Source organism: Varanus komodoensis, unplaced genomic scaffold (assembly GCF_004798865.1).
Source record: "Varanus komodoensis strain SLA01 unplaced genomic scaffold, ASM479886v1 scaffold1, whole genome shotgun sequence".
In the NCBI taxonomy this organism is placed as follows: Eukaryota; Metazoa; Chordata; class Lepidosauria; order Squamata; family Varanidae; genus Varanus; species Varanus komodoensis.
The window spans coordinates 22526972-22548764 of NW_025335268.1; the positions used below are offsets into that span (position 1 = coordinate 22526972).

At 38.3% G+C, this 21793-nt stretch overlaps 1 protein-coding gene across 9 annotated transcripts in view; it reads left to right on the forward strand.

The window, feature by feature from the left end:
• CEP170 (centrosomal protein 170) overlaps positions 1-21793 on the forward strand; it is a 97156-nt gene that overhangs the window by 2786 nt on the left and 72577 nt on the right. For all 9 annotated transcript variants that reach the window (XM_044419700.1, XM_044419641.1, XM_044419649.1 and 6 more), the window contains exons 2-3: positions 15246-15390; positions 21506-21595. In XM_044419700.1, coding sequence (XP_044275635.1) covers positions 15286-15390; positions 21506-21595 — 195 coding nt within the window. In that variant the 5' untranslated portion in view covers positions 15246-15285. The remainder of the gene's footprint in view (positions 1-15245; positions 15391-21505; positions 21596-21793) is intronic.

Here is a 21793-nt window from a genome sequence, read left to right on the forward strand (position 1 = left end):
AAAGCAGCTGCACACAAACATTCAAACAGAATGAGTGCAAGACCCTCCCTGTGCCCCCTTCATACTCTTCAATAACTGGTTTATGCAGGCAATGCCACTTCTGGCAAAGGAGGTAGCACACAGCCAGCAAGACCAGTAGCCACTGATAGCTTTCTCCTCCATGAATTTATCCATTCCCTTTTGAAGCCATCCAGATGGGTGGCCTTCACCACTTCCATGGCAGCAAATTCCATACTTTGATTAAACACATGAAGAAGTATTTTTTTAAAAATCTCTTCTAAACCTCGCCCTTGAATCAACTTCATGGGATGACCCCAGGTTCAAGTGCTATGGGAGAGGGAGAACAGTGACCACATCTTGCATAATTATAAACACTTCCAGCATGTCTCTGTCTAAATCATCTTTTTTTTTTTAAGTTAAACAGCCCCAGTTATTGCATCTGCTTCTCACTGGGGAGTTGTTCTAATCCTTGATCATTTTCATTGCCCTTCTCCATACTTTTTCCAACTCAAAAATGCCTTTTTTAAGGTAAAGCAACCAGAACTGTACACAATATACTAAGTGTGGTCATGCCAGTGATTTGTATAAGAGGACTATGATCTTGGCAGTTCTATTTTCAATTCATTTCCTAATTTTGCCTAATACCGAGTTTGCCTTTTTCACAGCAGCAGCAGCACACTGGGTTGACATTTTCACTGAGACGTCCAGTACCACTCCCAATTTTCCTTTCTTGCTCAGTCACTGCTAGTTCAGATCCCATCAGCATATACTTGAAGTTTGCTTTTTTTTTTGTCCCAGCATGCATTAATTATACTTGCTTACCTTGAATTGCATTTGGCATTTTGATACTCCTTCTCCTAGCTCCTCACAATCCCTTTTGGTTTTAACCATCTTAAATAAGTTGGTGACCGCAACAGACTTGGCCACTTCATTGATTACTCTTGAATCCAGATCATTTATGAATAGGTTGAAAAGCTTTGGTCCTAATACAGAACCCTGTTTATTCCTACTCTCTGCTTTTTTAAAACTAATTACTGATCCATAAGAGGACCTCCCCTTTTTTTCCATGACTGCTAAGTTTGCTTAGGAGCCATTGTTGAGGGACTTTGTCAAGAGCCTTTAGGAAGTTCAGGTAAATGTTTTCTACCAGTTCACCCAGTACAAGTGTTTATTGACAGTCTCAAAGAAATCTAAAGAGTTAGTGAAGCAGGACTTAAATTTATGGAAGCCATGCCAGTTCTTTGCTACAAGATTTGTCCCTCTATCTGCTTATGAATTCTATTTTTAATAATACTTTTAACCAATTTATCCAGAACTGATGTAAAGCCTACTGGCCTGCATTTCTCTGGATCTCCTAGGGTCCCTTTTTAAAAACTCATGTTTCATTGGCTATTCTCCAATCCTTTTGGTCCAAAGGCTGATTTTAGGGACATATTATTTTGGTAAAAATGCCAGCAAGTTCATATTTAAGTTCTTTCATAATTCTAGGATGGATACCATCTGGGCCAGGTGATTTACTGACTTTTCAGTTTGTCAGTGAGGTTGAGAAATTCATTTTACGTCACTACTGTGTGCCTTAATTCCTCTGACTTCCTCCCAGAATACATAACCTTAGGAACAGGTGTTCTGCACCCTCTGCTGTGAAGACTGATTTAAAAAAATCATGAGGCTTCTCTACAATCTCCTTGTTCCCCGGTTAGTTGCATTATCATCCAATTGTCCAACTACTTCTTTAGCCAGTTTCCTTCTTCTGATATATTTAAACATTCTTTATTGTTGGCCTTGATTTTGTTAGTAATACAAACCTCACACTGTTTCTTTGCTTCTCTTATGGTTTGCTTGCATTTCTCTTGTGCAAGCTTGTGGTCCCTTTTGTTTTCTCAGTTAGCTGTTAAAATGTTGGATATGCAGTTACTTGTAAATTGTTTATGACAGGCAAAACAAGCAAGTGTTTTGACTATTAATGCTTTTTGAGTAATAAAAAATAACATTTGTCTTCAAATAAATAAACGCTTTGGACAGTATGTTGTACAGTAAGTTTTTTGTGATGTGGGTCATGTAGCCTCTTGCAGTGAATGTTTAAGCTGTCTTAATATCACATAAAAGGAAGCCTGCTTGCCATTGTCTGGGCTGCTGAGCTCTTGGAAGGGCTGCATGATGAAGATGTAAGGAACTGGAAGTACAGTGGGCCAAAGGAAACAGAACAGGGTTTGGTAGAGAGGCTCAGAAAAATAGAGAATGTGGGAAAGGTAGACTTTATCAGTAATCCTTGCAATAGGGGTAAATTGATGTTAAGACACTTTCGATTTCCAATGACCAAATTTCTCATTTTAAAATCAAAATATTTCTTAAAGAAGCATGCAGGCTATCTGGTTCTCCCCCTCCCCGCAAAAAAATGTTGACTTGTTAATATACAGCATTCTTACATAGAAGAATAACCCATAACTATTTGGTAATGTAGTTCATATGCCTTTTGAATTGCAGAATTATGTCTGTTTAGAGATAAGAAATGGATTTGTTTTGTTCTGTGTGCACATGAAAGGATAGAAAGAAAGAAGAATAAACCTAAGCAGGATGTCAACTTTGATGGCTAAATCTGCAGCATTGTGCACTTACTGGAGGGCAGAACAGAGATTCTGCAGTAGGGGGTAGAATCCCATGAACAGAGTTTTATTTTAGAATAAATCTTTTTAGGAAATGGTAGTAACATGTGTGCAGAACTTTCCAGAAACAATATATGGTAATTGATAGGCAAAACAGTGTTCCTCCCTTAGATGGAAAGTAAATATCAGTGCAATTTGGGTTTTAAGGTTATTAATATTAATAAGTTGAGAACATAAAATGTTGCTGAATTTGCAAGTGCAAAACATGAGATCAGTCATTGATTTAGCTAGATACTGAATAAGATGGAGACTCATCTCTTCAATGATTTGCTAGTCTCTAGATCCTGTAAAAAGCATACAGTAATAAATGCATGATTTTTTGTGTCAGTAGGACATATTCTTATGTCCTTAGGTTTGGATAGGAAAAAGGCATCCACTCACAGCATGCTTAAAAAAAATTAAATGGCCACTGGATTTACAATCTTAATCTATGAAGTCAGACAGTGAAGTAGCCTTTAACTTGGTGAAAGTGGAGAACGTTGATAGATGGTCATGATTCACTTCTGAGATCATATATATTATTTAACATACATGCGTATTAAATTTAGATTCCTTTTATACTGGGTTATTTTTAAATAGGTGCTTAGAGTAATTGAAGTTTAAGAAGTCTGTTTTAAATAAGTGGGAACCCTTTCCCCTATAAAGACCTGCCTGACTGTTTGGATCATAATCAGAGGTCGTCTTGGTTGTGCCGTATCTGGCAGATAACTGTCTGACATGAAGATTTTTAAAAAAATTGCCTTGCTGTTTGATAATTTAAGTATTTTGATCCCTCTCCCATTTTAATGGTAGTTAGTTACGTTTTAATGTCTTAGTTGTATTTATGACTAAATGTACCACTATTTATGGATTATGATTTAATGCTGTGCACTGCCTGGATATGTTTTACACAACAGTGTAACATATTTTAAATATATGGCACTATTCCATTCACCCTGCTTACATCAGCCCTGTAAGGTATGTCAGCATTCTCACCATCATTTGGACTTTGGGGAGGCTAAAAAAGTACTTAAGATTTCCAAACGCAAAAGAAGTATGCCATGAAATAACTGCTAGAGGGCAAGAACAAGGGAAAAGCTGTTACTTTATACCCTGCTTCTGGATGATCTGAAGCATCTGGTTGGCCACAGTGGGAAACATGATCCTGTCCTAGATGAACCTTTGGGCTGATCCAGCAAGGCTGCTCTTGTGTTCAGCACTATAAAGTAATTCATGTTTGAGCTGAAATTTGACTTGGGACCTCCCAGATCATGCTTATTGCTTTTAATCACTATGCTATATTAGTTCTTTGTAAATGTTGATAGCACATCAATGAAGCTATGAAAATAATAGGGTTAAATGAAATAAAACTGGTAATTTAATATAACCCAACATCTCTAAATTGGTCCTAGAAAAGGAGAATTCTTCTCCTGAAACTTTCAGGATTAATTTTCCAAGGCAGTTTATTTTAGTACTATATTATTCTTCAAGTCAACCGTGCTGAATTATAATTATTAGTGTGTAGTGTAATTGAATGAGAGAGCGAACTATGGTAAATGTGGTCATGGTCTTTTTTAGCATTGCATCCACACCAGAAGTAACAAACTACTATCTTTTAATATAAAGTAATTTATTGCATCTTAATGTGACTTACAATAAACAATTAACACTTTAATAGAAATTATTCCAGTGATAAATGACTTTTATCGAACTGAGCTTACAAGAGATCAGAAACAAAAGTTCAACTTTCTCCTACTTTTCATAGCCTTCCTGTTTGCTTAACACTATAGTTCCCTCACAAACTAAATTCCTTGATCTCTTCTCATATCATCACCTGTTTTTCTTGCTTATTTATGCCTGACAATTTCACTATAAGGTAACAGTAATAAACTAGAGATTAAAACACCATAAAAGGAAGTATCATAAAAGGAAATAAAACCATTTAGGTTACTTTCATGATGAAAATGTGTGACAGGTAGTTTGGGTCTAGTGTGCATTACATAAGAGGGAGGTAAATGGAGAAAAAAAAGACTCCTAACATATTTTTTTAATCCAAGAGGTTTTTCCTATATTATTAAGTACTATAAATGTCTGCATTTATTCTCTATAGAAGTAACGCAGGTGTGACCATCCTTTCATTAGACTGTTTAATTTAACAAAATAAAAAGAATGCAACTAACACAGATAGTGAAAAGGTTCATTCCTTAGACAGTTGGAGGCAATTGTGTCAATTCATGGTATAACCTGTACCCAGTAATCTGATTATCTTTAAATGCAGTAGTGGATAAGTGGATAAAGAGATTTAAAGATGGAATCTTAGCCTTATTAACTTGAGTAGTAAAAGGGAGATAACAGGTTTGGTTACATGACTCAGCACTGTGGGCTGTGGTTCATGTGGCTGTGGTTATGCATACCCATATGTGAGCCTGCGTTAAACAACATTCATGGGTTATGGAAGAGTTGTTTAACCCATTGCATATGTCACACTCAGTTGGTTGACACATGAAATGTGGTATCAGTGGCAGAGACCATCACATAGTAAGTAGAGTGTCAAGCCAGAATTGGGGAAAGCCAGGTTTGTATTGTCACTCAGGCATGAAGCGTATTAGCTAGCTTTCTGTGTAATGTACCTCACAGCATTGTTGTTGTAAAAAAGGGAAGCTATGCATGTTGCCCTGTGTTTCTAGGAAGAAGGATAGTATAATAATGTTATAAAATTAAATTTTAAAATTTTGTTTTACAGTATGTATCTCAACAGTTTTTGTAATGAGCGTAAGTATTGCATCTGTTGATGATCATCATCTTCTCATAATGTTAATGCTTAAACTACTTGAGTAATCAGTTCTCGGCATTTGATCAGTTCTCTTGGCTGATCAAATGCTCAACTCTGATACCTCTTGTAAATCTTAATTCATGAATGTGAACTGACCAAACGAATGGCAGAGTGAAGGACATTGTAGTGACACTAAGGCTCAGCTCAGGAGTAATCTTTGCCCTGCCTTTCCCTCTACCTCCACACTCCCAGATTTCTCAAGGCTATGTCTGTTTCTTAAACTACAGTTTATCATTATACCCTGACTGGGAAACTGGTTTAAGGACTCTGTCCAAAGCAGGATCTGATGCTTGCCTCTTGGCTTCAAAGGTGATTTAGTTAACAAATAATTACAGCATTTTACATTTCTGAGGGCAAATCATTTAGTAAACTTATATATTTCACAAGTTTATATCCTATTTAACCATATTTAAGATATTTAAAATAGTTAAAACTACATAGGAAGATTAAAATACTTTAACAAAGAAATCCCATAGCTACTCTTGGATTCCCAGATCCAAGTAGGAAAAGAGCTTTTGCCTCAGAGCTGGAGATGCACACTCAAATTGTCCTCTTCCCATTGCAGCCAGTGCAGAAAGATCCATGCTGGCTGCTTCCTTGAGGTCATAGCAGCTTTCTGAGAGGCAGGAAAGGTAGACAAATGGGTCTACATGAATATAATATATGCTGATGGCTCTTCACCATTTTTCTCTCCTTGTCCGGAGCATTGCAACTAGTTGTCTGAGACTGCCTCCATTCTCTTCTCATCTGCCAAGTTCAGAGATTTATTAAAATCCCATTTGAACTATACATTGTGATGCATAGATTTTAAAATAATTTCTAAAACATTTATACAAAGTATTGATTTAAAAAACTCTAATATAATTAATGAACAAACAATACTGTAATCACTTAGGAAAGTCATAAAAACAAATGGTAATAAAACAATGCTGTATTCTACAGTAAGTAAGCGATGCTAAGGGTCAGGAAATAATAGGAAAAAAACAGATGTGTGTTTTGTTGACAGTATAAATGCTCCATTCTGCAAGACCACTTGATCTTGATGGGGAAATTATTCTGTCTGGAGATTCTTGAGCAGTATTTACTCAGAAGTAAGTCCCATTTGGCATAGGTTCCTTCCAGTGTTGATTAAAAGCTTCCTACATGCAGATTCCTGTTAAGTCCAAATGAGAATTAGTAGAGATAGCATCTTAATTATTTCTTTAAGTGCATGTGGTAATTCCCCTGATTGTCAATTCCTGTTCCCCCAGAGGACAGGGCATTAATTACTAACTTCTGCTCATTATTCTCTTATCTTTTCATTTTATATAGTGTGGGGTGGTTCTAGCCTTGTACTTCATTCCTGCCTGGGAGATACTATGAAATGTTTGCTTCCAAGTGTGCCAAAGAGTGGCTCCACCTCCCTTGAATTATGTGTGCCAAAGCAATTATTTTGGGAAGGGAATGGGAGGGTGACCACAAATGGTGGCTGACTGATACCATGTCAGAAACCTAAGCTCAAGGTGGCCAAACAGGCATGACTTTCTGGAGTCCTTTTGTCAACTAATAGGGCCAAGAGTCTAATGTAAAAAATGCTATGCTGGCTGGACCATACATAGAATTTTGCCTTTATGGCTGTCTGGACCATGCTGGGAATTGTAAGCCTTTTTAACTGTCTAAACTTGTATAGAATTGCTTTTAGGCATGTATCATGGGTGTTTGTGTGCTTTATTGTAGGTGATAAATGGTTGACTATAATTCCAAACAAAAAAGCTTGTGGGATTTTGTATTTTACTAATGTGGATTAAGAATTTTGTTGACATCAATAATATTTTAGCTCAAACACTGGAAACTAGAGCATCTGTAGATGTTTTATAACAAGGTTACACCCATTTTTTGGCTACAGAATGCAGAGCTCCAATTCTAAATTATGAAGATTATATGGGTAGTTTTGCAGCTGTTGCATCATCTGTTTGACACTCCTGAATAGAATATATTTCCCTAAAAAGCAACCGTAAAGAGTATAATTTCCAAAACTATAGCAATTTCCCCCTTCAAAAGTGGAACCATTTCCAACACCACTAAAGATAATCTAATACACAGTAGATTAGAATGCTTTTTCTTACACAGTTGGGAGGGGAATGACTGTCGCTATTGGTGACTCTCTTTCTTTGCAAAGGCTTCTCAAATAGTTACATACCCTTGCCTCAACAGTCTGTTTCTCACTTGAACTTTATAGGCTGGCTAGTGGTGCTGTATAAGCGAATTCCAAGTCCTGTGCCCTCATCCCTTCAGCCAACCTCTAGGAAAAAAAATACGATGAACAGGAACACACTTTGGACTTTCTTGCCCAAAGCCCAGAGACAGAACAGCAAAAATGCTATGAATATCTTAAGAACACAGAGATAGTGTATCCTTCATGCAGGCTTGCATGTGGGAAAATTTTAGCAAGTCTATCTTTAAAGTTTCCCAGAGAGCCTTGGCTATAGGGTGGGATGGAAATGAAAACAGTAGTCATAGTAGTAGTAGTATGCAGTCAAATAGGAAAAAATGTTTGTTTGTTTCTTTTCCTACCAGTGGTCAAAGCTCAATGGGTACTTTGCATTGTTTTTATGAACTATTGCAATGCAATATTATATTTTCAGTATTGCCAAAAAATTCAAAATTGCCAAGGTTTTAAAACAAAATTAAAAACAGCTAAAATAACATTCAAAGAAGAGTAGTGCTTTAAAAAAGAAAGAAAGAAAAAGAAACCCTACTGGGATAGGTAATCCCCTCAAGCCCTTGATTATCCATGTACCGTATTTTTCTGTCTGTAAGAAGCCCCCACATATAGGGCGCCCCCCACTTTTCCTACCCATCTCCAGCAAGCTGCTGCTGCCCCCCCATGGCACCTTGCTGCCCCCCACACACTGCCCCCCCACCCACACTTGCCCCCCACGTGTGCACCAGTCTCCCCCCCCAGTGCACCCACAGCCCCCCATGTATAAGACACCTCTATTTTTCAGTAAATGCTTTTAAGAAAAAGTAGCATCTTATACACAGAAAAATACGGTATATGTTTAAACATGTCAGCATAGAGAGCCAGTGTAACATAATAGAGTGTTGGACTGGAAGGTTGGAGTCCTCATTCAGCCATGGAACTCACTGGGTGACTTTGGCTCTGTCAGACCCCTCAGCCTAATTTACCTCACAGGGTTGTTGTAGTGAGGATAAAGTGGCGAGGAGGTGGAAAACCTTGTAAGCCACCTTGCAAGAGGAGGAAAGGCAGGGTGCAAATGCAGTGATGATGAGGATGAGGATGGGCTATCTTAACCTGGCATGAAAAAGATTATAAGATTGGTGCCAGTCAGCTTCAGCTGGGAGGTCATTCCATAATGGGGGACATCTCCAGTGTTGTTTCACTGCTCTGAGTATACCATGGAACTGTATAAGCTCTACAATAGAGAAGAATCTCAGGAGTGATTGATCACATTATCTCTGTGTTGTATAACTTATAATTGTGCTGTGGCACAATTGGGTGGCATACAAATGTTTTAAATAAACAACGTAACCAAGGCCTTGACAGGAACACCAGCCGGATCAGCTGGAAATGTCCCAGAACCCTCTGGAAACTGTCCAGATATATTAGCCTCCAGAAACAGAACACCTTCACAAATTCTCCACCCTTGCAGAGGAGAAAGGTTGCTGTCTGTCTGAATCTAAGCAAGTGGTGATCTGATCATGACAAAGAACTAAATTAAAGTTCCCCACACTCACAGCACCATCCTCACGTTGGGCCATAAATCCCAAATCTACATGCCTCGCTACATGTATTAGGCCAAAGACATGTTGGGGTAGTCCCATGAAGGCCATGAAATCCTGAGCTGCTCCAAACAAAATGCTCTCAGTATGAATGTTGAAAGCCCCCAAAATCAACCGGGGGGACCCCAGCATCATATATGAGACCACCTCTGTCACTTCAGATAGGAAGACTGATTGGTTGCAGAGTACGCAATACACCAACAGAATCTCCAATCTGTCCTGTTGCAAGATGTAAACACTGTAATGTACAGGGCACATAGAGGGAGACATTGAATTATTCTGGACCACAGTGATCTCACCTTCCTTGCCCTCAAGTCTGTCCTTATATGGAACCAGGTACCTTGATGGACACAACAGGGAGAGTCTAACTTCTCTCACTTAGCCCGCCAAGTTCTCATTTATGCATGCCTGAGTGGCTTAATCATCCACTATTAGATCATGGGCTAGGACTAGGGTTAGGGTGGTCTTTTTCTGCACTGATTTGGCATTTTAAAGCAGCATCCAGAGGTCTGAGGGCAGGCTGAAAAAGCATCCGTCAAACCTGCAGGTGCAAGGGAGACTAAACAAGGCAGAACATCGTATCTCCTTCTACCTTTCACTACAGTGAAAGTCCCCCATGGTCTCCCCACTTGGCCCCATATCCTTCATCTTAGGTATATTAATAGGCATGTACTTAGCAGGTACATATATGCTAAGAGGACAGATGAGCAAAAAATGAAAGGGACCCTTAGTCTTATGCCATCCTGAAGGGCCAAACCAAAGGGCAGGGTACATCCTTTGGTCATGGCCACTTTGGGGGGTGTCTTGCCACTTAGCAGTGGGCCTGCTTTGGTGCCCCAAGAAGCTGCCAGATTGCAAAGTGCCAGGTGAATCTAGTCTGTAATGATGTGCTGGAAAGGGAGGTGGGAATGTCAATAAAAATTATGGCAACAATGCATAAATGATTCTAAATGAACCCAGTTAATTCAGTTTGACTAGTCACAGGTTACCTACTTGAGTAGAAACATGGTTTTTAGAGCATATGTTGAGTTCCATGCTAATGATGGTCTGAGAACATCATTGGATTGTTGATCACATGTTGCTGGACAGACCTAGACCTAGATTCACATTTCTGGGAATCTGAGATCAGTGATAACCCTCTTCTTCAGCAGAGATAAACTGTTGGTTTTCCCAGTGGGGCAGTAAGCTTAATTTCTGGTGTCAGTGGTCTACCCAGCTAATGATAATACTTTTTTGATGCTAGGATTACTTGATTTATGGCTCTGTAGTTATATTTAAAAAGATGTGGGCACTTCCAGCTAGGAGAAGCACTGTGAACAAGAGATTTGGTTTTGGATGCATATTTGGGGACAGAAGACATGATGATTCAGCCCACATGGTGAGATACTAAAACTCCCAGATACACCAGATGGGCCATGTTGAGCTACATCAAAAAATATGAGTTCATTGCAGGGGTTAGTCTTTTTCACAAAGTGTCCATGTTTATGTAAATTTATCAAAGTGTTTTCTATATATTTACTTTAATATTTTTATCAGGGAACCAAAACTTGCTCTTTTCAGAACTCTCACATTTCTATAGTGCCAACAGTGACCCATCTAATACCTTCCTTCAATTCAGGGAGTCAGGTTTTTCAATTACAACTTCAAGCTCTGCAGCCATATGCATACTGATGAGTGAGAAATCGGTGGATCACAAGTATCACTGAGTTCAGTGGACATACTCCCAAGCAAATAATACTCAGAATTTGGCTGCATATATGTGTGATTCTGGTTCAACAAGCTTTTATATACAAGGTTTATAATGTTCAAAGGTAGGGTATAAAATATGTATCTGGGTTGCAAATCTGTCACAATTCTGCCAGTTCATATTCATTCATGTATTCCTAACTATAGCAGTAAAGTTTGTATTTGCTGCCAGCCTTTTATCTGGTAAAACTACTAAAGCTACTCGGATTGCCAAGGACAATAAATATTTAATCTTTTCCAGGTATTTTAACTATTCTGTCCTCCATCAACTGTTATGATGTGTTCAGTGTTTTTGAAATCACTTCTGACCTAGTTACTCAAGTTTATTTTAAAAATAAATCTAACCTAGTTATACATATTTATTTTTAAAATCAACCTGAATCTCTTTAGTCTAAATATGTAGGATGTTATTTGATTTTATTTTTAAGTGTACATTCTATGCATTTTTAAACATAAAAAAAGTTTAACAGGAGCTTTTCAGCAAACCCTAACTCCAAGTTCAACTGTTTTTTGTCTAAACGTACGTAAGATAGTACCCTAAATGGGGATATTATCTGCTTTAAGAAACAGCAGTTATAAATGGACCCCTAGCCTCTCATGTTAACAGCTGATTTGTTTTTGACTAGTGGCAGAGAAAAAATGTAGTATGTGCTCCCATGAACGAGGAAGTCTGTGATTGATTTCTGCTAGTCCCATGATCTATTTGCGAGGCATACTCCTGGCTCTTTTAAGTGAATGCAGTTGAATCACATAGTACTCTGCCAATTGTTTCCTTCATTTCTGCTATTAACAGCACTGACTGTGCAGTCTTATTCAGGAGCAAGTCCAACTGAGTAATTGATACAGGATTGAAGCCTGAAACATGTTTTTTCAGACACCACCTACCTCTCCACCCTCTCTTTTGTGAATGATTGCTCTCCTTAGAGTCCAAAGCAGCTTTTTCCATCATTCCCACACCTCCCTCCTTCATTTTACTACTCTTTTTCTGGCCCCTGATAACAATATAACAAGCTAATCTTGCATGTCTTCAGGTTAATGTTTTCCATAATGGTTTACTTGGCAATTTATTTAATATGTTCATATTTGAAGTGTAATCAGGTAATATATGGATGGTAGCCATAGCAAAAAATATGAGAGAAAATTAGGTAGTACCTTTGTAACTTACAGACTAATAAGTTAATGCAGATATGCACTATGCAGATACTTATTCAGGAACATGCATCAGTCTGGTGACATGCAGTTTAAACAACACTCCATGGCTTTTAATTTTTTCAGAGGCTCTAAAACATCATTTTTTCAAACCCAGAAAATTGCACACATGTTTATACTTTTTATTTTTTATGTCTTTCAAGCTTGCATTTTCATGGCTATTGATATTTCTGGTCAACTTCTTTGTAGGTTTCAGCTGTCAGAAAGGAAAAGTGGCATGGGATAGGTAACATACATCAAAGTAACATGACAAGATTGCACACAGGGTAACTTGCCTAAATTTGCCAGGGACCAGTTGCTTAGTTCTTGATTGAAAAGCACCAAGAAAGGGCCAAAGAGACAAGACTAGGGAGGCAATATATCCTCCTTGGCAATATGAACCTCTTGCTTTTAATTGCTAAACTGTAAGAACAACTTGTGCTGGAGCCCAGTTTGCTCCATCCTTTCTGCCAAATGTAAGGGCTCAAAAGTACCATAACTAGAATATTTTTGCAGTTTGAATTGAATTGAGAATTGAATTCTTAATTTATATATTTGAGAATTCAAATTTCTGTTTAAATTGAGAAATATACACAAATTTAATGCTGGGAAATGCACCTGCCTTTGCTTTTGGGTGCATATCCTTCTGCTGCTTCTCCCTTGCCCCTTTTGGCCTGCTTTTCAATTGACAGCTTAGTAATTGGTTTCCGGAAAATGTGTGCAAATTAGTCTCTTTGTCACCTCATAAATTTGTCATGTATATTACCTACTTCTTGATAGGACAGCTGAAACTTACAAGGAAATTGACCAAGGATGACCACATATATGGAAAAGCAGTAGCAGCAGACTTGCACACCTGGGAAAGAGCACCATTGCCCAAACAACAATGAAATGATGAACACACTTGCACCATTTTCTGGAGCCAAAATAAAAAAGGCTCCAATTGTACATTTTTAAGATTCTGAAAAATTGAATTTAAAAAATGAATAAGAAGCAGTTAGGGGAAATCAAGACAGGTTCTGTCACAAAGGATACTGAGGTACTGGTTAGAGAATTGAATAGGAAGGAGAGGAGAAAAAGCCACAGTAAGCTCAATTGCCTGTTAGAAGGACTGTGAGTTGTTCCATGAACAACCCACACTGCATAGCTTATTCATAAGGTGGCTAGTGTGCCATATGAATGTGGCTATTATGTCTGAACTGTGTGCCTTTTTATTTTGTCTGCATATACAGGAAAACACTTGCATATTTTTCTCAAGTGATAACAAAACCCCATGAATTTCTTTAATTTATGCAGGTATATTTTCTATAAAGAAAAATCTTTCCAGTATGTGTATGTGAACTCCATTGCCACTTGGAGATTAAAAAAACTGAATTAAAATTAAAGGCTTTTCATAGAGTGCACACCTATGCACATTGTTCACTAACACAATATGGTTTTCTCATGAGTACTAGGTTATATTTTTAGGGAAGGATAAGTTAGACTTCAGAGAAACGGTTAGAACATCTAGAACTATTTAGAGTAGAAAAAAGTGAGTAAGGGACAACATGGTAGAAGCATACATAATTATGTATGGTGTAGAGAAAGTGGATAGGGAAACCTTCTCTCTCTCTCTTGCCAATAAAGCAAGAGGGGATGTGGCTAGAGCACAAGTGGAAGAAAACTTGTGATGATTCTGAGGCAGTTCTTTTCCCAACAGCATTGCATCTTCTCAGTGTCATACAGAGCTTTTCAAAATGGTTTGTGACCTATTATATTCTGGGCCAGAGAAAGAAATTGTGGAACCCTTGGTAGCTTGCTGTGATGAATTTACACAGCACTTTGAAGATAAAATCACTTGGATCCATCAAGAATTGGACACCACAATTAATGCAGTTATGTCTACAGAGACATCCAGAGCACCATCTTTGACCACAGCCAAGTACTGTTCAATAATCTCTACAATCCTCTGTAGAATTAATTCTAAATGCTGTTAGATTTTTAGAACAATTGTATTTTCCTTTTATTAATTAACTTTAATTTTAGAATAACTGTAATTTTCTTATCTTAACTAATTATATTTCTATGCTTTATTTACAGGTCAGTGACCAAATATAGAATTGACTTGACTTGTATTGGTTATACTTGTACAAAATCCCCTGAAACTATAATTTTACTTTATTTACTTTTATACACACAGTCCTTTCTTCTTCCTGTACTCTGTGTCAAGAAAACAGACAGACAGACAGACAGACAGAGATCTTGGGGTTATGATGCTCAGCCTGATGAAAATGTCAACCCATTGTTTGGTGGCAGTCAAAAGGGCATACGAAAAGAAATGAAAATAACCTGCCAAAATCATTTTCTTTACACAAATCTGTGATGTGACCGTGCTTAGAATACTGTGTGCAGTTCTGGTCATTGCACCAGAAAAGGATATTGTAGAGATGGGGAAAGTGTAAAAAAAAGGGAGACAACTAAAATGATGAAAGAGCTGGAGCAACTCTTCTATGAAGCAAAGTTACAACAGTCAGGATTGTTTAACTTAGGAAATAGGCAAGTAAGTAATTGCTGAGAAACATAAGTGAGAAGCTGATGTTGTACTTGTGGGTTTCCCACTGGCAGCTTGTTGGCTACAGTGTGAACATAATGCTGTGGACTAGATGGACCTTTAGTCTGATCCAGCACATCTTTTCATATGGTCTTATAATATGCTTATCAGAATTTCTCCTTCAAATATGAATTCTTTGTATGAAAAGCTCTTAGAATTGAGTGTACATTTTACAGTGTGTACATTCTTGTATGCAGTCATGTGTTTATATTTGTTTGTGCTTATGTTTTACGTGCATCAGCAAATGGTGACTAATAGCAGTAGTTTCCAGTGGGTATTATGAGGAAAAAATAGTGTTTGCATATAAAGATGAACATATGCATTTCATTTCATTTGTGTATGAGAAATAATGCTTGTGAAACACTCCATATAGGTGATGTAAATATAAAGTTCTCTGCTAATGGGGACAATAAGATAAAAATAACTATAAAATACTTTTCTGTATGTCTGTGTCTCACTGCAGGATGACGTAGCCTTGTGAGGATTTATCAGCTAAGCAGAAAATGAGCTTAACATCCTGGTTTTTGGTGAGCAGTGGAGGCACCCGCCATAGGCTGCCACGAGAGATGATTTTTGTTGGAAGAGATGACTGTGAGCTGATGTTGCAGGTAATTATATCTATTCTACAGACTTTAAATGTTGAAAGTTTGCACTCAATGCCCTAGATACATATTTCTTTTTGAGGATTATGTTTTAAACAAGTATTTTGCTTTCCCAGATTTTGCTTCTGCTAGGAATTTAATCATCGTCCTTCATACCACATAAAAGAGTAGGCAATTGGTCTGCACTGGCTGTTCAGTGATAGTCACCTAAATTAGTGAGTTCCTGCACATGGCATGACTGTAACTTCTCTGATGAACATGTTGTACAGTGGTACCTTGACTCATGAACTTAATCCGTTCCAGGACTCTGGTTATGACCCAAATTGGTCATGAGCTATGTTAAATTTCCCCATAAGGTTCAATGTAAATAAGGTTAATCCATTCTGTAACCATTTTTTAAATCAGAAAAATGTGAAGCAAAGTGACAACAACAAAGATTGTGACCATTCCCCCACCCCCCGAGCACAAGCGTGGCCATCTCCCTGCCCCCCCCAGCACGACTGAGATTGCGCCTATCATCCCTGCAGGCACCCGTCATCCCAGCGCGCTGGGGGGGTGGGGGGGAAAGACGGGCGCGAATGAGGTGTACTGGGGAAAGGAGAGATGGACGCAAATGGGGTGCACTGGGGGTGGGGAGATGGCCGCGATCGTGCTTGTTGTGGGGGGGGGAATGGCCAAGATTGCAGCTGTCTTTCCTGCAGGAGCACGCCAGTGATCATGCATGTCTTCCCTGCATGAACACAACTACGATTGTGGCCATCTTCCCACTCGGGGTGTGGGGGAGATGGCTGCCATCTTGGTCGCCACCCAATGCAGAGTTCGCGACCCACGTCAACATTTTCATGAAATCTTTGTTCGCGACCAAATTTGGTCGTGAACCAAGGCATTCGTGAACCAAGGTACCACTGTAACTATATGAGTATGTAGGCCTCAGAGAATTCTGATGATGGAGTGAGCCTTCCTTTCTACATGCTAAATTCTCAGGCAAAGAGGAATATGTGTAGCGGTAGGAAGGTATTTGGAAAGTGATATGGTTGGCCTATAATCAAGGGGACATGGGGGATAGCCTGTCCCTCCTTACATTTTCTCTGCCCCCCTTTCTTTTATAAACAGTTAAGAAACAATTTAAAATCGTGTCTTTAAAAGCCTAGAACCTGATGTCTTTTGGTGCACTCCCCCTAAACTTTTAGGCTGATTACTGACCTATGTTATTGTTGCTGAGGCCATTCCTTATTGAAGTGTGAATGCTGTATTGGGGCTCCTAGAAGATGAACATTGCAGAAATATGAATGCCTGGAAAAATATAAGGAAATCATGTTTCCTTTTTTTCCCTATCTCCAAGGTCTAAAACAGAAAATATGCTTTCAAGAACACTTGAAATGCTCAGTCAGAGTGGTGAATGAAATACTTTATTCTTAAAATACAAGGGGCAGATTTCAGAACAGTGGTGATGTTTGCTGCAACACAAACATGAAGGGCATAAGCCTTTGAACTCAGACGTTTAGGAATATCTGATGTGGAGCAATTTTTGCTTCACCACATCTCTTGCTCTGCAATTCAGCCATCTAGCTGAATTGATTTGGGGTAGGGGGGAGGCTGGATCACCACCAAGATACTTCACATCCTGACAGCCTCACTCTTGTCTCCCTGTCCTCTTTACTGCCTCTTTATGGTTCTGTTCATGCCAGTTGCAAGTGGGGAGAGAGATTGGAGCCCAGATCCAAGTTCCAAGATTGGAGTTCTGTTTCTGACCTCAGATTCGAATCTGGGGATCCTGGGGCCCCCCATAGGTCATCTAGGGGTTTGTAGTAACACTGTAAGAGTCTTGTGACAATAAAGGGACCTGTAGCTAGACATTGATGCTACAATAAATGTGGTGTTCAGCTTTTTAGACCTCAGGTTCATCAAATCTTAGACCACAGAGCTATGCATCTCAAAAGTGCCACAAGACTCCAGTTCAATCTGCTGAGGATCAGTTATGTACATAAAACAAGGGATATCACAGTGATGATAACCCTGCTATCCCACTTGATTGTTACTAAAGTAACAGCATGTGGTGCTGGAAGGGAGTTTTCAAATGCTGCAAATTGCTGAACATCTCGTAAGTTTTGCAACATGGAAGTGAAGTTTTGTCACATGGGGCAGGGCTGTTCTACAGCGATAGCAGATGACTCTTGTTTCAAATATGCCTTAGATTCGTCCATCTTTTGTATTATCACATGAATGTAATAGACAAATATTTTAATGTAGCAGGTACAATGTCAAGGAGCAAACTAGCATGTGAAAGAGTTGACAGTTATTTCCATCTGAGCAAACTATTTGTTCTATGAAGTCTCATGAACTTCAAGGTTCTGAATATGATTCTATGGAACATGCAGACACTGTTTCTGATTACAAAGATAAATCTGTGCTGTGGCATTTCAAAGCTTTATTTTTACTGGATGGAGCGAAATATAGATGTATTAAAGTAACATTTAGCCATGGTTATTTAGATGCAGTTACTAAGGCACATGTTGAATATGATGATCAAGTAACATCTATTCAGTAGAGTTACATGGTAGAACTGCACGTTCATTTTCTACTATACCTTAATTATCCTGCAGATTAATTGTTCATTGAGTTGTTTCTACAGGGGTAATAAATTATTAGATAATTTTTTGAAAGCAAAGCTTTACATGCATTAAAAATAAGCAAGCAACAGTTAAAATATATATTAAAGGCCTGAGAGAATTTAAAAAAGAACTATTGCCAAAGAAATCAGCAAGGTAGATGTTAAACAGACCTTAGAGAGACATTCTACAGTTTGGGGCCGCCACAGAAAAGGCCTCACAATAGCCACCCATCAAACCTCAGTGTGTGGAGACACTTAGATCAGGGCCCCGGATGACAGTCCTTGGGCATGGGCAGGAACAGAATAATAAAATGAGTTGTTTCTACAATTGATAGATAATCATGCTACTTTATGTGCCAAGTATTACAATATTTTTCAGGTAGGATCCAACATAGCTACTTTGTAAATGGAAGGAAAGTTCACTAAGCCATTTATCTTGGATTCCATTATTTATATTTGTAAAGTAATACTAGACTGATTAAGAAAGTATAGTGTTTATATTCCAGTATAGTCAAATGTGATAGGTTTTGAGTGGGGAAGCAGGATAAAAACTTTTTTCAAAATTCAGGAAAGTTGTATACCTCTCGGCATATCCAGTGCTGCTCATGTGCCCACAGGATCCTTACTGGATTAATCCCCGAAAGAAGCCGACATTCTAATTTGTAGGATGGGAGAGGGCAACATGAAAGGACTCTTTCTTTTGTTGCATTAATGGAACAAAAGAATCCCACTAGTGCAACATAATCAGCAGAACTGCTTGGGTATCTTTGGATACCAACTTCTCCTTTCCTGGTTTCTGAAGTAAGTGTGACTGTGACTGAAAATGTTAGAATTAGATTCTACTCCGCTGAAATCAGAATTGTCATGATGATCTTTATAATTATAAATCAACTATGCAGGTAATAAACATTGGATCTAAGTCAGTCTTTCCAAAAACAGTGCTCAACCACATCTGGATAACAATTCTTTGGTATCTTGTTGCTGGTTGTACAGCCTTAGTTAAATGAGTGTTCATAGACTTTTTCTCAATTTGGCTTACTTTGCAAGACTGGGTTGAGCATGAGAGGAAGGCCTCAAATACTAAAGGAACAGATTCCACCAGGGATCATCCTAACCCTAGGTCCATGTTTGACAAATGGAAATATTAATATAGGAAAACAACTGTAGGTGGTAAATCTCTCATGGAATGCTTAACATAGTGCTAGGCAACTGGCAAGTCCAGAAGTGCTATACTTAGTGTGCATGTGTGGTCTTATGAGCATGCAAGGAGCAGTACAATCTGGTCAGCTATAATCAGAATAAGATGTGGGAAGCAGCTTTGGCAACTCATGAACCATCCAGGCATCACACTGGAGTAACTTCTTCTATTTTGTTTATTGATAGGATGAGCATCTCTTTGTTGGCAGGTAAATTTTTACAAGTATGTGGCCCATGTGTAATGTTGCTCTGTGGGCCTCCTTTGCATCAACACTGCCTCAATACTCGTAACTGGATGATAAGTTGCTGAAAAATTGCCCCAGATAATTCTGAATATAACCCATGACTTTCCCTCTCCACAGAATAGATAACCACAGCCTCATTTCCCACACAGAAAATGGGATTTATCAGCACTACCTAGCTCAGAATTAATCAGCACTACCTAGCATGGCTTTTTAACAGGCAAACTGGTAGTGAGAGTGAGGTTTGAACCTTAAAATGATGTGCAAGCTTAAATGCTGATGGAGGGAAACTGCACAAAAGTTGGCTTTGATAAGAAGGCATGAAAAGAGATAGTTCAGGGAATGAATTATGTAGGTGAAAGAGAAAAAGAATGAGTTGAAAAAGGGCTATAACAGTTTCGTTTTTTTCTTGCAGGGACAAAATATAACCTGATAGGATCTCTAGGCTAATAGATTTATCCCAAGCAATGTATGCAAAATAGTTCCATTAAAAAAAAAAAGATTTAATTTACATAAATATTTTCAGGTAGGCACTTGTACCTTCAACATTTTGAAGAAAGTTATAAGGAAAAATGTTCTATGGTGTCTTGTGTCATTTTTTAACAGAAAATTTTCTAATAGTGTGCACATACATATAGTCTACACCCACTTGCTACCACACTGCAGAGTTTCTAGAAGTACAAGATTAAATCCAGAATAGGCAGTCATTTTACCTAGAGTTGAAATAACTGGTAGACCTATTTTGAAAGCTGCAGATATATATAGCTATATCCTTTACATACATGCATACATATAAAATATGCATGCGCACGCACATATAATACATACATACATATATATATACACACACACATATATACATATACATATATATAGGACAGCTGTATCTACTGTATTTGCATTTGCAGAATGTTTCAAATAGCCTTGGGGTGCAGTCTGCAGAGATGAATGTGAGCTGCCAAACTTGGAGGCTCACTCATGATCATTCCATGATGGTTCCATGCAGAGTGGGAAGAGCAGTGAAGGCAATTTGTGCCTCCCTGTCCCTCTCACTCCACATTTCTCCATCAGGAAACAGCACTTCAGAGGGAGAGGGAAGAAGGCTAGTCTCCTCTTCCCATCCTCCAAAACACCCCTTCCTACCCCTCTCTGAGCTTACTTTCCTGAACTTGGAGAGTAGCCAGTGCATTTCTTTCCATGCCAGTGGGGGAAGAGTTTCAGGGCTGTATTCCCCAGTTTCATGGTTGGAACTGGGAATTTGAAGTACCCTTTGGCCTCTTAGACAGTGTCTAGACTTCATACTGTAGGGCTTGCTTGTGTGCATGAAGGACAAAGGTGAGGCAATACACACATGTGTGGGCATGCATGTCCATGCACATATGTGCCTGTGTCTGTGGTAAAATAATCCATATGCATGGGTAAAATCACCTGAAAGGCACATTTTAAATGTGGGGTATCTAAATCCTAGGAAGGCCTCAGCGATGATAGGCGGCCTATCAATACATGTAAATAAATTAAATTTTAAATTATATGACATTAAAAAATGTGAGACTTGATCTGTTGCTCACATACAAACTAAGGATTGTAAGCCAGGAGCAAACCAGGGAGCATCTGAGTAGAGAATATCAAGCACAATGAATGCCTCTTCATAAGCATTTGCCAGTCCACATATTCTTACATAAGTAGGCTTGCATTTTTCCACAGCATTATATGTATAACTGCTGCTGTTTTAATGTGTTTCATTAAAGAAAATAAAAGTAGTTTTGTAGTGAAACTTGTTCCTCTAGATGTATCTGGATATGTGATGATAATGTAATTTTCATTTTGAATTAGAATTGTCTAAAAGGGAGCACAATTTTGTAGCTATATATTAATTCAGCACAATTATAAATGATTCTTAGATTCTATTCAGATGATCATCTGAAGAGTAAATATTCCAATTTACTTTGTTTTTAATATTTATAATACCTTCAGTACGTAAGTGTGGTTCAGAGAATAAGAATGTTTGTATGGACCTTTTCACTGTATATTGCATTGATGAAAGTACCACTGTATCTTCTGAATATTTCAGTCACGTAGTGTGGACAAGCAACATGCTGTAGTCAACTATGATGCCTCTACTGATGAACACTTAGTGAAGGATTTAGGCAGTTTAAATGGGGTAAGCTAAAGATCACTCTTTTCCCTTTTCAGGACTTGTACTACAGTTGATCAGTTCCAGACTGTTCTAAATAAGTGTTTTGGTTACTTTGTTATGTTATTACATATGGAGATAGAGAAGCATATTTGAATATTACAGCTTATTTCTTGGAATATGACAATTTGAGAATGCTAGTAGTCAGGAAGATTTCCTAAGTGA